Below are 16207 nucleotides of genomic sequence, written 5' to 3'. Positions count from 1 at the left end.
GGAATGGCAAAATGTTGGTCTAATAGATGTAATATAGTCTCAATACTGTTATGCAAAAGCTAAGTTATGATCTTTATATTAGATTAGTAGGATGCAAATATTAAATTAGATGTTAAAAATAACATGTAGTTGATGATTGACTTTATCCATGCACACTATTAATTTTATTGTTATATATAACTTTGACAATGCTCACTTTCATATTTTAATATATGATTTTAAAAAATAAATCCACCATGGAGTGTGGAATTTGAAAATGTATCCACATTGTATATTTTTTAATGTATCGTGACATACATTAAAGAAGATCAAGGAATGAATATAATTTTTTAGGAAACTTTATTATTTCACCTTCTAACGGGAGTGCAGGTTACATTCATGGGGGTGCATAATGCAAAACCCTGGTCACAGTCAGAGTTTCCGTCTAGTTCATATGGTTACGGCATGGGAAGCATCAACGTTATCTTTTCCGTGGTTGGTGACTGAGAAAAAGAAGAAAACAAAACATGGGAACTGCTTTTGTAGAAATCCATGTTCCCGGACAGAAGTTCGTGAACGGAGTTCCATTCCCCGCGGTGGTTTCTGCCTCTGCAAGTGCGATTGCTCTCACGGACTCCGTCAAAGCCAACAAACCCTTCCTCCAATCACTGCTCCTCCAATCGGGTGCTGTCCTTTTCAGAGGCTTCCCCCTCTCCACCGCTTCCCACTTCAACGACGTCGTCGAAGCGTTCGGCTACGACGAGCTTCCCTACGTGGGCGGCGCCGCTCCCCGCACCAATGTCGTCGGTCGCGTCTTCACCGCCAATGAGTCCCCACCTGACCAGAAGATCCCTTTCCACCACGAAATGGCTCAAGTTCCTGAATTTCCTTCCAAACTGTTTTTCTTCTGCGAAGTGGAGCCTGGGAGTGGGGGCGAAACCCCCATTGTTCTTAGCCATGTCGTGTATGAAAGGATGAAGGACAAATACCCCGAGTTCGTGGAGAGACTAGAGAAGCATGGCTTATTGTACATCAGGGTTTTGGGAGAAGACGATAACCCTTCTTCCCCAATTGGCCGTGGCTGGAAATCAACCTTCTTAACCACAGACAAAACCATCGCTCAACAAAGGTTGCTTTGTGTTTCTTTTTATTGATGAGTAAATTCAATACGTACGCTGAAGTTTCGTATGTTGTTCAAGCACTTGGGGTTGGCGTAGTATAAAAAATGAATTAGGATGATATTTTTCAAACAATCATGGAGGGAAGTGTAGGAATAGGAAATAAAAGAGTCTATGTGAAATTTCAGTGCAAATTGTTCATTCTTTGTTTATTTGTATGGAAAAGAAAAATAAAATTGATGGGGTTTGGAATGTTTGCATTGTAGGGCTGCTAAACTGGGTATGAAGTTGGAATGGTTGGAGGATGGAGTTAAGACGGTTATGGGTCCAATTCCGGGTGTGAAATATGATGAGAGTAGACAACGGAAGATATGGTTTAACAGCATGGTTGCTGCTTATACTGGGTGGAAAGATGAACGGAATGATCCTGTTAAAGCTGTCACCTTTGGGGATGGTGAACCATTACCTCCTGATATAGTCTATGATTGTCTGCAGATACTGGAAGAGGAATCTGTGGCCATTCCTTGGCAAAAAGGGGATGTTCTCTTGATTGATAATTGGGCCGTCCTTCATTCCAGAAGATCTTTCCATCCACCACGCAGGGTCCTAGCTTCCCTTGTCAAGTAAGCCTTTGTAGCAGCTAGCCACACACATTGTTTCTACCACCTTCAGTTCTGTCTGTATTGTAATTTCATACAGTAACATCAAAATGTATACTATTACCATATTAGAAAAATAACTGCTTCTGTTCCTACTCGGGCAGGCTTCTTCTGCTCTTGCTATGTGCTGATATTGTCCATCTTGGGTCTCGATTCGAAGTTGAAATGTCGGACGGTCAAGTCAGTATTTGGTATTAGGTAGTTGAATGTAATAAATGTTTAATAAATACGTAATTGGCATGATATTGTTCGGCATGATAGTGTTCAATCTATTTATAGGAATAAGTTGGATCCTTATGCTTATGAGTTAGTATTAACACATTTTCGTGGTTAAAATTCTCACACTATGTTTTAATGCTTCTTTAAACTTCCTATTAGGGTGTTAGAGTGAGGTTTGGTCCATATAGTTGTTGGTGGTAGTTATTGGTGGTTAAGTTTCAATGACAATCTTGAAATGTTAAGCATTATAAGTTTGAAACAAGAAGTGGAAAGACATGTCTTGTTAGATTTAGTGAACAAGCAATCCGAAATTCAGTTATTATTATCCCGAGAAGAAATAGCATGTCTTGGCAGGCATAAAGAACTGCTTGTCCTAGCATGGATTCAACACGAAGCAACATTCTGGGACAAATGTTACAGCCATAGAATGTGGAAATTGCATCACGCCTTGCCAAATCTGGCCCTTGGAAAGGGTAAACATTGCAAGTAATTAATGAGTACAAACATGTATATTAATGAAATAGCAAGTTATGTCGGTAACAATCAGAGCGCAGTGAAATCTTTTCTCAACTCCATCACAACATATTTTAACTTTCAAAACTTTGACCTATAAAATACAATTGATCCATCGGTTTCAATGTCAAGTCTTAGCTCATATTTTATTGTATTTCTATTGTAAAAGGGAGAGGAGAAGATAATAGAGTAGTGGGCGAAAATGATGTTGATGTTTAAACTATCTTCCCTGGACAAGACCGCTGAATACCTGGCTGTTCCCGGCAAGAGTAGCTTCCCACTCAACAGAGGACAGCAGGATTTGTGAGAGGGAAATCACAACTTGCTTCATGTCAGGGCGTAATACGGGATCCTTTTCCACACATTGCTTTGCCAGCATGGCCATCTATGTACGGACACAACACCAAAACACCAAGATCAATGAGTCAGAAGAGTAAAACCTATGCAAAATGTTATGTCACTTCAAAGTTGATGTAGTTTTTGTTTTGTTTTTTCTTTCCATTAGTCCAAGAGAAACTATGAAAAAAATTTAACATTTTCTTGGTTAGGCTGTGAGCTGGACAGTCTTCAAGCTTCTTGGGTGAAAAACCAAATACCCAAAACCATAAATATTATAGTAGAAAATGGAGAAGTCAACTTACCTTGTGCACACAATCATGGGGATACAGATCCATCATAGTAGGATCAACGAGGTTTCTTGTGCTCGACATGCTAACGGAATCAGGTGAGTTCCTAAGAATTGCCAACATCTGCAATTCAACAAATATGAAGGTTTTGCCTCAGAAAACAGTTACAATTCGCAACAATAAACCTCAAGAACATGCATGATAAATGAAACAAGGAGAAAATGTAGAGGTGTATAATAAATTAAAAACCCGACAATTTTAACATGTTGCAGCCATCAAGTTTAGAATAAAAAGAATATGTAATACATCAAAAGTCAAAGCAAAGAAGTTATTTAGTTTTCATCGCATTTGATTCAAGGTTTGCTTGTTGTACGCAAATTTAGTATCCTCAAACCAGACACAGCACATCCTATCATTACCAGATATATTAGTGACTTGACGGCTATGATTAGTTAACTATATTCTAATAGAGATGCCATGCCAGTGATAATTTTTGCACTGTAATGTCTCATAAGGAACTTACACTAGATGCCAATGATCGTTTTTCAGGACCTTGTGTTTGAATGATGGCCTCCTTCCCTGACATAACCTCAAAAAGAACAACACCAAACGCATAAACATCACTTTTGGTCGTTGCAAGGCCATTGTTAAAGTATCTGCAAAACATTATAAATAGAAAATAAATCATTTTTTTTCTTTCCATATAAGAGGAGTGATTGTGTACAAGCAGACAGACATACTCTGGAGCGAGATATCCATATGCATTTACAACATTGGATGCTGTGGTTTCTCCCTGATCTGTTTTACCAACTAGTTTTGCTAACCCAAAATCTGATATCTGTAGAAATAGTGAGATCTGGCAATCAGCAAATCTGTAAAACATTTAGAAATAATTCAATGCTGTCTAAATTTGTTAGTACCTTGGCTCTAAAAGAAGCATCAAGTAAAATGTTGCTTGTCTTGATATCTTGATGGACGTAGCGAGTTTTTGTATGTTCATGTACGTATTCAAGGGCCCTAGCAGCATCAAGTGCAATCTGGACCCTTGTGATCCAAGGAAGAGATGAATGACCTATAAGCAAGACAAAATAAAATAGGTCTTGAACCATATATTCATTATGTTCAGGCAAGACAACATGGAAAAGTGACTGTCGTAACCAAACGCCAATTCAAGCATCCTCATCGTTGAATAGGAAGTTTTGATCAGTACTACTGATTATACCACTAGAAATTTTATTCAAGTATTGCTACAAATAAAACGAAAATGCTTTAGAGTAAATTAACTGCTGGCATGATCTTACCCTTATTTTGAGTATCATGCAAATGGCTGCTGAGTGAACCCTTCTGAGCATATTCATAAATAAGGAAAAAATCATCATGACTAGCCGCATAGCCGATCAATTCTACCTTGACAAAATTAATAAGAAATTGGACTCAAGCTCTTGAATTGCTGAAAGGAATTTGTTCATAAAACAAGTTTGTAATTTATTGCGGACAATAAGGCATTACCAGATTAGCATGATGAACCTTGCACAGAACTTTTATCTCTGACATAAATTCTTTAGTTTTAGTAGCTGTAATTCTTTTAATAGCAACTTCCTGGAAGATTTAAATGCATGCCAAATCAGTAGGAGTATAATAGTTGTCTCATACTTTCCTTCTGGTGAAGCACTTGCTTTTTTCTACAACCGAATTAAAAGTATATGGCCACAAACCTGGTCACGAAGGAGACCATAGTAAACAGAACCCCCAAGTAGATTTGAATCAGAGAAACCATCTGTTGAGGCAAAAATCTCGTCATATGAAAAAAGCACAGGCCTATCCATGTCCATCATGTCAGGTACCAGAGCTGCAATAACAGATAAAGTATGTTATGCATGGCTTCTCATTTTAAACTGCAAATCACAGTATTGGTGGAATTAAATCAGCTGTCCCATTTGCCTATCTCTTTCCCTATCCATCCGATTAATTAATAAAACTTCTAGAAGCTAACTCCTAAAGATAATGCTATTTAAAAGAAGTTTTTCTTAAAGAAGTGCATTTTTGAATTGGAGATGCATGGAAGGGGATTAGCAATTTTAATCCAAAATTGGCACATAGAGATGAGTGTAAGTGTGTGTATAAGTTTAAAGTTTTGAATACAAATCTGAGTTCAATTAACATGAGAAAAAAGTGTATACTCGAGAGTCCAATCCAATTAGTTGGGTGATTACACGAAGATGCTTTGGTCAAGGTAATTTGGTGATTGCTGGTTTCACCATCAGTTTGCTTCTGGTCCACAGGTTTGCCACATCCACAAAACAACTTTGGATTGCCAAAAACATAGAACTTATTGGAGATCTTTCCTGCAGAATTTTTTGCATTATTTCTGGCTTCAACCAAGCAATTGGGTGATCTCAGGGACACACAGACAATAATGCTTAATATTATCAGAGCGAGACCAACCCCAAAACCTCCTACAATCCATTCATGGGGTACACGATCCTTCTGCTTGATTTGCTCAGCTGTAGGAAAAGAAAATTAGATACTCAATGTTTGCATAATAACTGACTTGTTTGAGAGAAAAGAGAGCAAGAAACGTGCATTGGGACGTGAGTTAAGACTTACGTAATAGAAAAAGGTGTATAAACAATATTGTCCTAAATTAAAAAAAGGCAAATAAATGCAGAATTTGCCAAAAAGTGCCTTTTTAAACATGAATTTTGTACTAAACTTTTTTTTGGTTAAATAATGTTTCCCTTTGAATTTCAGAGCTTAGTGACACTGGCAGAACAGTTAAACATAAACTAGAATGGTTTCTCCTTTCTTCCATTATATGCTGTTCCATACCTGAAATTTCATCTACAGATGGGGAAGGGACTGGAACTGGAGAAGTGTCATTCTTCAAGTGATAAAGCTCACCAGGAACTGCAATTCACTTAAAAAATTCAACATTGCAGCCAAGACTAAAAAATTTAGTCAACTACATTTGCTTAGGTGATCAAAAGATTAGTTCAACTTTAATGCTAGAAAGTACTGCCCTCCCTGTATCCAAATCCCAACTATTGAACATTAATTGCTAGAAGGAGCCCAATTTCCCAAATCCTCATTAGTTATAAAATGAAACCAGTAAAATCCACTTACTTAAAGCAATTTTAATCTTATTAAAGCATCAATAAAACTACACAGACAAGAAACGTCCCTTTCAAACAAATACAGACATAAATGCAGCACACAGTAGAAGGAAATGGATTTAGTGCAGCAGTCATATTTTCATGCATTCACACATTCAAACCATTTATAACCATTGAATGAAGATCAAACCACTGAGATCTTGGGTGTGTATTTTAAAGTTATTGACCGAGATAAAATGAGTAGACTAATCTCATGTGACTGTTCTGAATTGCTGAATGTGCGAATGCTTCGAATGGATCCACAATAAAAGTGTTGAAGAAGATTGTAGATGCTAACCCGAATTCAAAGGTATATAATAGAGAGAACCAACAGTGAAGCTACTAGGATTGTCAATGCCATTCACTGTCTCAATGCTATCCATGCTAACCCCAAACCGGCTTGCTAGTGATTCGACACTATCCCCATCTCTGATGACATAGCTCATCAAATAGTTCCACAGTCCACTGGAGCAGCTACAGAACAAGTTCAGTGGTATGACACCATGATCTTTTCTTGCCCAATGTGTCGTGTTGGGCAAGAGAGCAAGCCCATCATAGGCTTCCTTCACCAAATCATGCACAAACCCTCCATTGGATTTCACTGTGAGTGTGGTGTTAGACACAAACTTCTTCATGCCAGCATCACAAGAACAGTTTTTCCTGATGAATAAATAATCCCAGCCATTGTCTTCGACAGTGATCTCACTGGGCAACACGTCAAACATGCTTTGTATCACAGGCAAGGTTTGGTTTGGTTTAGGCTTGAAGGCCAAGAACGAAGTACAAACGCGGCTTGTGTCGGTGCAGTTTGTTGGCGTGGGATAAGAACTTGTGCAACAAAGACGAAGCAGAATTATATGTAATAGTAACAACCTCAAACGGTGCTTTGTTGGATGATTCATCTCTTTGCTTGAAACAAACGAGAATAAAAGTTTATAAGTCTGTGATAAATGGTAATAAAATTTGAGTTGAGGGTCAGGGAAAAATAGTGGAACTTGGATTAGAGAAAGTAGTTTAGAATGAAAGAATAAGGACAATAGATGAAGAAACTTTATCCAAGTTTGAAGGGTAATGGAACATTTAAGAACAGATTCGGAGTAAAACAAGGGGTGGCAGTTCCAAGTTCTAACTTAAAAATCCTGTTTTGTTCTTATTCTTCAACAATTTGAAACAATTCAAATAGTATCAAAAGAAATATCATGAACAAGATACGTGATGATGTAGTGATTGATGAAACGATAAACGGGAATGTGCTAAATTTGACAAGCAACCAACGGAAACGTATGCTGCATGGTTGATGGAAGAAGAAAGTAATGAAGAGACTGTAAGCACAACATTTATTATGAACTGAAAACAATGAAACAAGAAAACTTTAAGAACCTACTAGTGGGGACGAAAAATAATAGCATAGTAGTAACATTTTTACATCTAAAAAAGGAAAAAGTTGGTTTTGCTTACTTCTACAGTTGTTTTTGAGTTTCAAAGCCAAATCATTAATTTATTGTGTTGAGGTTTTTCTAATTACAGAAAGATAGGAACAGTAAATGATTTCTTTTCTTGAACAGAAGGAAAAAACATTTGGGTCTTAAATGATGAAAGAGTTGCGTCGGTAACAAGGTCCTAACTAGTTGCTGACACACTGCAACCGACACAAAAGAGTTATTTGCTGCTTCTGAGTTGCATTGAAGAGAGGTGGACATTCAGATAGGAAGAGTCAATTAGCAAATCGTGGTGATTAGAGGGAAGGAATGGACAATGATTGGATGCAAATATAGGAGTATTGTAGTGATGGCCGTAGAGAATAGAGACTCTGGGAGGGACATAAAAATGGAGTCTAGGACAGTGTCGCACATGGACTCTGAGACAAGGTGTTTGCTGATATAAATATTACTTGGATCCCACTCTATCAGATGAGAGCTCAGAAAATATATACCATTAATAACTATTAATTAACACTTGAAATTTATAATTAATTTAGTATATTTAAGATCCAATATCTTCGTTCATTGATCCTTTATCTTTATTCTAAAACTATTGATGATTTACAAATTTTAAATCTCCTTTCAGTTAAAATAACTAAATTAAATCTTTACGATAAATGATTATGAAATGAAAAGAGTAATACAATATATAAAATTTATTTTCACTTGTTAAGTAGCATAGTTTATATCAACTCAATTCCGTAACATAAAAAACAATTAAATGGAGCGGTACATATATCTGAAAAATTAAGAAGAAAATATAAACATATTTTCTTTCAAATCAAGAACTAAAAGATCCAGAACTGCATAATGCAATATCCTCGTATTATGAAGGAATTAGCATTGATGAATGATCCGTGAAAGGATCATCTCTTCTGAACATTGGATTCTTGGTGCAGTTCTCAAACCCCCTTGAAAATGAAAGTATATTGCCCTAATTGGGATCCTTTGAGTTTCCTCCTCCTTTTCCACTAATGGCATTTGAAATGCTTGATGATTTCTTAGTTACTGGAGCACTAGCTGTGAATAAAGTTAGCATGATCATCAAACTTTAACCTTATCACAGTAACCTTTTGTTGTAAAAAATAGAAACAAAATTACTTTTAAGAAATAAAACCAGATTAAAAGTAGAGACTACAAGGTTCAGATATCAAAATTCCAGGGAGACATGATACCGAAAGAAGTTATCAAGAACCATCTGTACACATGAAAGATAAGATTTATTAGTTGACTGACTGTATAAAGTTGTCCAGTTGCCGCCATGTTGCCTGCCACCAAACGAATAACCCAGAAGATATCCGTAAAAATGGCATTCAATTTCACACTATGTACCTCAAATATGCACATGTAGACAAGACAAGGCACCTAAGTGAGGAAATGGAAATGAAGACAAACATAATCTTGTTGAAGTAACATTTTTAACAAAAAGGAAAAAAAAATCCCGTGGCTGATTATGTAAATGAAGGTTTTTCAAACAAGTATCACATTTTCATACAACATCAGTCACTAGCTGACCAGATCACGCAACACCATACACATGTATTACACATACGTGATTTCTTGGATGAGGGGGATATATCCCATAAAACTGGGTACCAACCTACCCGTGAGTGTAAAGTTTACTTAACCAAAATCATTCAATCCTAATCTATCCGTGCCAGGGGTGGAGGGATGACCAGCAGGCTTTCCAGAAGTATTCCGGTACAACAAACCATCGTCAGCATCACATAACATAAACATGAATACAGAGGAGAGCAAGTCAATCCCAAACTCCTCTCCTCCAATGGACAGTAAACAGATTTACTGGAAAATTCACAAGACTGCACTTGAAAGTTGGAAAAAGGAAGTTAATAACAAATTTCCACTTTTCTGGCTTGCATGGTAAGTGCACCCATCCAAGTATAATCTGCCAAGAGGGAAGATAATTTTATAAGAGCTATGCTAGCAACTGTTATTCTGATCATTGATAGAGATTTTGACTAATCATTAGAATTCTTGTTCTTAGCCAATCATGGATAATCCGTCCAAGTGAAGGCTGCAAAGAGCGGATAAAATTTTAAGAGCTATTCTGCCAACAGTGGAGATCTGATAGTAAAAAGAAAAGCATAGTGCATAACAGAGCTATTCTAACAGTTAATTTGAATCATTTATGTTACAGTCAACCTAGTAGAAATTTCAGATTCAAAATAGCATTTTCAATTCCTTTCTCCTTTTCTTAAGCTCTCAAATTCTGATAGTAAGAATTTTGACTGGTGAGTATTGATACATCAGAGAAAACGCAGCTTCTCTAATGAATTGAACGGAAATAGAATCATTTAATTTCCTTTCAATTGAATTTCATGACCAAATTCTTGCCAAAAATCACACTCCTCTGGGATGCTACATATTTTACGTCAAAATTCACTGGTGAAAATTATAATTTCTGACGGTCTCCACCCCATTGGCGTTGTCTAGCCCTCCTCTTCCTCCCATCCTTTTTCTCCTTTTCCTTTTCTTTCAAGTCCCTCTCTCCTCTCCGTTTATACATCTTAAAAGTGATCTGCTTATCAGCTGCCATTTTCCTTACCTTCTCCGTGATCTCTGCTGCGAACTGTCTGTTATATAATTTCTTTAGACCACGCATAAGTTTTGCAAAAGTATCTGGCTGCGGCATTAAATCCTTGTCCATCATGTCTATACAGAATGAACAAGCCTCCTTCACATGTCCTTTTGAAAAGAGTGCATGAATCCAGATTGTCCATGCACTCACATTTAGCTGACACCCTTTAGAAGCTGCGACACAATTCCAAGCATCTTTGGCCATTTCAAGCTTCTCAGCTCTTAGAAGAGAATTCATCAGGTCCTTCAGGGTTCCATATTGAGGAGCAGTAAAAAGCCCTCTTCCAACCATCTCTTTGAAATGCTCACAGGCTTCAACTAGACAGCCTTGCTCAAGAAAACCATTAATCATGATGACAAAGGTGTCAATGCCAGGACTGAGCCCACTGGATTCCATTTCATTCCAAAGCCGAACACCTTCCTTGACCTCTCCCAACTTGCAAGCCAACCTAATGACTGTATTATAGATGCTGAGATCCGGAGGACAACCAATCTTCTGCATCTCATTCACCAGTTCCTTACATTCTTCCAGTTCCTCCTTCTTCTCATGGGCCACCATGATATGCTGATAAATAACCTGATTTGGGAAATGCCCTTGCTGTATCATCTCATCCAAAAGCTCATACCCCCTTTTGATTTTTCCCCACTTACAAAATCCACTAATTAATGTGGAATATGTGATGACATCCGCCTGACAACCACTTCTCTGCATCTCAATAAATACCCGCGTAGCCTCCTCCAACCTTTCATGTTTACAAAGTGACTGGATCAAAACTGTGTAGGACGTTGCATTTGGTTCACAACCCTTCCTCCTCATCTCTTTCAAAAGATCATAAGAATCCCCCATTTTCCCAGCCTGAGCATACCCACCGAGTAAGTTGTTATAGACCACAATATCTGGCTCAATGCCCGCATCCTTCATCTGAACCAACACATGCTTGGCCTCCATAAGCTTCCCTTCCTTACACCAACCATACAACAATGAAGTAAAATGCTTCACACTCGGTTTCCACCGATACCTCATGTCCTCAAACAGCGAAGCTGCCTCCTTAACACTTCCATTCTTGCATAAAGCATCCAACAAACACCCAAAAACATATTCATCCGGCTCACACCCGTACTTGGGCATCTCATCCAACACTTCAACCGCCTTCTGAACCATCCTTGCAGAGGCAAACCTTCTCATCAAAATAACAAACACTTGCTGAGTAATCAACTCAGGATTCTCCTGCCTCATTTCATCAATCAGTGCCCAAACAGCACCAAACTGCCGCATCCTACCCAAAATCTTAATCATTGCCTTGTATGCATCCTGATCATGTCGATGACCGGATTGCTTAGAGGCCCAGGAATAGAACCTATACGCCAAATTCCCAGCATCACCACATCGATTCAACACACGCTCAGTTAATCCAGGCCTCACAACAACTCCAGATTCTCTGAGAGCAAGTTCCAATTTGGGAACCCTAGAGTGGTACTTTCGTAATATTCTATAAACCTTCTCCACATCAGAAGCAAACTCGTCATGGCTTCGATCGTTTGCGTGGTCAATTGAAATCTCTTGCAGGCGAATGAGGCCAAATTGGTTTGTTAAGCCATTGTTGGTGTTGCTGTCAAGTGTTGAGCTTTTAGAATTGCAATGTGTGGGTAACTGTGAAGAAGTTTGAGAACAACTTACCTCAGAGGTAGTACAGAAAAAATGGCAGAAGGTGTCTTCGGGTGTGATTACCAATGATTTTCTCGATAGAAAGGGAGCCAAACCATGTTTTCTGAAGAAAAGCGCCGAAAATCTGTGCATGTTCCTTTGAGGGTTTTGCGTGTGCTCGATGATTTCAAAATCTACGACACTACAAAGAACATCTTCAATTTCCTTCAAATGTCTTTCTTCATTACTTGAGTAGACACAAACTTCAGAGGTTATAATAGAGAACAAAAAAATGCCTATGTTTTTAATTAGTGAGTTTTAAGTATAAAGTATAAAGTATAATATTATTTTCTAAAATGCAGAGAAATATTTGTTCTACTTAATTACTTAAAAAGTAGATTACAAGAAAGGTAAAATAAATTTGATTAATTACATATATATATGTATATATATATTTTAGTTTTTAATAAGTTTTAATTAATAATAAAAATACACTAAAAAGAGTTTATTAAAAAAATGTAGCAACACCCTAATCTAATGTTGTTGTTTCTTTTTTGTACTCTTTTTTGTCTGATGAAAATTCTTCCTACACTCAACATTTTTAGCCGCATTTAACATAATTTTAAAATTTCAAAAATACTCCTTATTTTAAAAATAAAAATCCAAAATAAAAAATAATACGTTCCAGAAAAATATATCGGAAGAGTTTTTTTGCGTTCTTAAAATAAAAATTCAAAAAAAAAATCAAAAAATCCATTATGATAAGAAAGTTCGTAATACAAAAAATAATATATTAAGGATATTTTCGCCTTTTCTATTTAAATTAGATACAGTAATATGTTGCAGGAAGCAATTGTCAAGGAAAGGCTTATGAAACTTTGATGGGTTTTAATTTAGGGCAATTGCTTCCTGCACCATATTACTCCACCCGATTCCAGCGCAAAAGACGAAACTGTCCTTAATTTTTTTTTGAAATATGTGTTCTGGATTTTTTTTTGGAACGAAATTTTATATTCTGGATTTTTTTATCCGGAATGAGTTTTTCATTTTTTTTTCCAGATTTTCATTTCCAAAACACAAAAATTTCTTTTCCAGATTTTTTTTTCCAGAATGTATTATTTTTCAATTCTGGATTTTTTTGTTCGAAATAGAATTTTAAGTTTTTGTTTTCGGATTTTTATTTCCGAAACTCAATAATCACTTCTGAATTTATTTTTCCAGAATATATTATTTTCAATTCTGGATTTTTATTTCCAAAATTAAGGGCATTTTTGGAAATTAGAAAAATATGTTGGGTGCATGTTAAAAATGATTGGGTGTAGGAAGCATTTGCCTTAATTTAGACGCTAACTAAAAAAATCTAATGACAATCTTCTTAAAATTACTTACTGCACCCTCTTTTTTAAACCTGCATCTCACGATTGAGTTGAAATGACCAAACTGTCCGGTTTGTTCGTCTTACTTCATCCTACCACCACCGTTGTTACCGTTACTGCCGCCGTCATCACAGTAGATCATACTGTACTTAGAAGGAGAAAAATTAAAAATAAAAAAAAATATAACAAACTTTTTGGAATATGTTCTGAGAAACTCATTTTGAAAAACATCTTCAAAAAGATATTATATACGTCTTGGAGTATTATATACGTTTTGGAGTATTATATACGTTACGTTCTGAAAATTTTATTCCAAAAGTATTTCATGAGAAAGTTTTTACACAAATAATCCAAAAAATCACTTTTAAAAAAGGTAAAACAATCAAAAGGTGTGGCGGTGCAGGTTAAAATTGGAGGGTTGCAGAAATGAATTGTCTAATCTTGTTGAGGAACATAGTCTTAGAGAAAACGTTATTTCACGGTAGATAAAGGGGGCTTTTTTTTTTTTTGCAACCTCTCTTTTATTTTTTCTATATTTATGAAAATAATTTATAATATTTTTTCATATTTAAAAATATAAAAAAAGTAGTACGTGTATTGAATTTGAATTTTAGATATAGTTAAAGTATCAGAATTATGTAAGTTATATATAACATTACTTTTAAGGAATAAAAACAGTTCAAAAAAATGAATGGAAAAATGGATATATTCGCCTGCCTTAGAGACAAAGAGCAACTATGTGTTGTAAGTTTTTCATTTCTAAAATAAGAATAAGATAATAGTGATGATCAAGATTAAACAGTGCAAGAAAATTCCTGTGCCATCGTTTTGTTTTAACATTTCCATAATGGTACATGTTTCGTTAATTTACTTTTTCACATCGTTCAGAGTCGATGTAAATGACCGTTTATATACTTCTTTTTCTCTCACTTTATTGAAATTAAACCGTAATAGATCTTCTTCTCTCACCTTATTAAGATTAAACCCTAAATCGAAATAAAGTAACTTTCCAAACAAACAATACCTCAAAATCAGTTTAAAAATATGTTCTTATGGAGAAAATAGAATGGTTTAGTAAAAAGGGAAGAATTTGATTATGTTGAAAAATTCCATAGAATTTGTAGCTAGGCAGAATCTTTTGAGGAAGTAGCTGATAGGGCCATTGCAGGAAAAAAAAGCTATTGAATTTGAAGTGGGTGCCAACATATGTTAATTTACATATATTCATGATAAAAAAACGTAAAGACGAAGTGTGTTTCTTTTTGTTGAAGAACAAAGTACATAAGATAATAATGTTTTATTTTTTTTGTACTTTTTCTCTCTTAAAAGCAGATTTAAAAGATACAGTGACACTGTGACACGCATGTGCAAGTTATGTAGAATCAGATAAACTTGAAGACTAATATGTTTGAATCATCTTTTGCATTGCTGACCAACTACGATTCTAGACAGTAGTTGAATTGTTATGCTTCTTCTTCATTCTTTTAAGCTTTGCTTCCCTATATATACCCTTTGCCCTCAAATCAGAATAACTTTACCCTTTTATGCTCCATAAATCAAAGTGGCGCATAATGTTTCATTGCAATAATCATTCCGAGCATAACTCCCTAAGGATTGATGCCTTCATATCGCAAAATACAAAACACACAAACCCTTATCTACTATCGGATTACCGATTCGCTTGGCGGGTATAACATCGACATCATATCGACACCTCGACAACTCAACACGTTCTAAATATTGTAAAAAATTTAAAATTATACGTAGAGTGACAGGTCTGGACTCGACGTATGATGTATGAATCGTAATTCAATGCTTAATGGTAGAAACGTTCATACGTTAAGTATCCTGTGTTAATTAGACTTAATCATCTTTAATGGCTTAATGAAGACAGAATCAGACTACCTTACTTAGGATATGACCAATATATATCAAAGGAAATATCAACAAGAAGACCTATCTTTTACACACTGATACACTGTACACTTATCATAGACCATTTGGAGATGTTTTAAGACTAGGTTATTTCTTTTCTTGTCTAGAACATTATCATTTGTCAATAATAAATTTACATATATATTCATAAAATATGATTAAGATGTGATTGAGTATTTTCTAGTCCGGACTATCAAGTATTCAAAATAATTATATAAATAGATAAGCATCTTAAAGTTAAAAAGTTCGTAAAATATAACTTGATATTTTTAAATTATAATCAGACTAACTTGAGGTCCAAACATATCTGTAAATAATACATCCACGCATAACAACTCAAAGATCAAATAGTCAAAAAATCAAACAACCAAAAACAAACAAAGGGACACTAGAAGAAATTCAACCTTGTAACAACACCTTTAACTACTTTAGGACATAAAAATATATATGCAAATTTACAATATATATATATATATATATATATATATATATATATATATTTACCTATGATCTAATGGTCCCCTTTGGACAGTCTAGAAGATACAATGTATCTATATATAAAATATAATACTTTTGAATTTTGTGAAGTGTTTAAAAAAAAAGCAGCACGATTGTATATGAAAAGAGTGTCCTCGATTTTCATTCACAAATGTCGAAAGCACTACGAAGATCGAAAATCATATCACATACTTATTAATAAAGTACATGTAATTAAGAAAGTAGTAATCTTTTTACATGTCTTTGTTTTTTAAATGGTTCTCTACAAAATTAATTAGAATAGTAGCATCTATAATTTAATACGATACTTTATACGACGATTAGTTTCTAAAAGAGGAAGGTTCTGTCTAATTAATTACTCATTTTCGTATTAATTTAACAATTACTTATTCAACAAATCATAATACC

The 16207-nt window shown here is 35.4% G+C and overlaps 3 protein-coding genes across 6 annotated transcripts; 1 reads left to right on the top strand and 2 right to left on the bottom strand.

Annotated features, from left to right (window-relative positions):
- The first annotated feature begins 331 nt into the window (after window positions 1-331).
- On the top strand, window positions 332-2011 carry LOC137835915 (clavaminate synthase-like protein At3g21360). Its single transcript, XM_068644671.1, has 2 exons — window positions 332-1108; window positions 1364-2011. Exons 1-2 carry the CDS (start codon window positions 507-509, stop codon window positions 1722-1724), a joined length of 963 nt encoding a protein of 320 aa, XP_068500772.1. The 5' UTR covers window positions 332-506; the 3' UTR covers window positions 1725-2011.
- Window positions 2012-2529: 518 nt separating this feature from the next.
- LOC137835913 (lysM domain receptor-like kinase 3) lies at window positions 2530-7825 on the bottom strand. Of its 4 annotated transcripts, none has more exons than XM_068644669.1 (12): window positions 7725-7825; window positions 6565-7175; window positions 5944-6021; window positions 5328-5618; window positions 4830-4963; window positions 4624-4713; window positions 4416-4521; window positions 4035-4186; window positions 3855-3952; window positions 3638-3770; window positions 3130-3237; window positions 2530-2873 (listed from the first exon to the last, which is right to left on the bottom strand). In XM_068644669.1, the coding sequence occupies exons 2-12, from the start codon at window positions 7166-7168 to the stop codon at window positions 2709-2711; spliced, it is 1959 nt and encodes a 652-aa protein (XP_068500770.1). In that variant the 5' UTR covers window positions 7169-7175; window positions 7725-7825; the 3' UTR covers window positions 2530-2708. The 4 variants fall into 4 exon arrangements, with proteins under 4 accessions (XP_068500770.1, XP_068500768.1, XP_068500766.1 ...); XM_068644667.1 differs by having other exon boundaries at window positions 5295-5618; window positions 7725-7742; XM_068644665.1 differs by lacking the exon at window positions 7725-7825 and having other exon boundaries at window positions 5295-5618; window positions 6565-7601.
- Window positions 7826-9839: 2014 nt separating this feature from the next.
- LOC137835914 (putative pentatricopeptide repeat-containing protein At5g65820) lies at window positions 9840-12271 on the bottom strand. Its single transcript, XM_068644670.1, has one exon. It carries the CDS (start codon window positions 12141-12143, stop codon window positions 10161-10163), a length of 1983 nt encoding a protein of 660 aa, XP_068500771.1. The 5' UTR covers window positions 12144-12271; the 3' UTR covers window positions 9840-10160.
- Between the last annotated feature and the right edge of the window lie 3936 nt (window positions 12272-16207).

Source organism: Phaseolus vulgaris, chromosome 5 (assembly GCF_000499845.2).
Source record: "Phaseolus vulgaris cultivar G19833 chromosome 5, P. vulgaris v2.0, whole genome shotgun sequence".
In the NCBI taxonomy this organism is placed as follows: domain Eukaryota; kingdom Viridiplantae; phylum Streptophyta; class Magnoliopsida; order Fabales; family Fabaceae; genus Phaseolus; species Phaseolus vulgaris.
Note: the sequence above shows the minus strand (reverse complement) of the source record. Positions and strands in the feature narration are given on the sequence as shown.

Coding starts and splice junctions, on each gene's coding strand:
- LOC137835915 (XM_068644671.1), top strand. CDS start 507: ATGGGAACTGCTTTTGTAGAAATCCATGTTCCCGGACAGAAGTTCGTG. Junction 1,109..1,363: donor AAAACCATCGCTCAACAAAG/GTTGCTTTGTGT, acceptor TTTGCATTGTAG/GGCTGCTAAACTGGGTATGA.
- LOC137835913 (XM_068644667.1), bottom strand. CDS start 7,168: ATGAATCATCCAACAAAGCACCGTTTGAGGTTGTTACTATTACATATA. Junction 4,714..4,829: donor ATGGTCTCCTTCGTGACCAG/GTTTGTGGCCAT, acceptor TAAATCTTCCAG/GAAGTTGCTATTAAAAGAAT. Junction 2,874..3,129: donor CCCATGATTGTGTGCACAAG/GTAAGTTGACTT, acceptor GTCCGTACATAG/ATGGCCATGCTGGCAAAGCA.
- LOC137835914 (XM_068644670.1), bottom strand. CDS start 12,143: ATGCACAGATTTTCGGCGCTTTTCTTCAGAAAACATGGTTTGGCTCCC.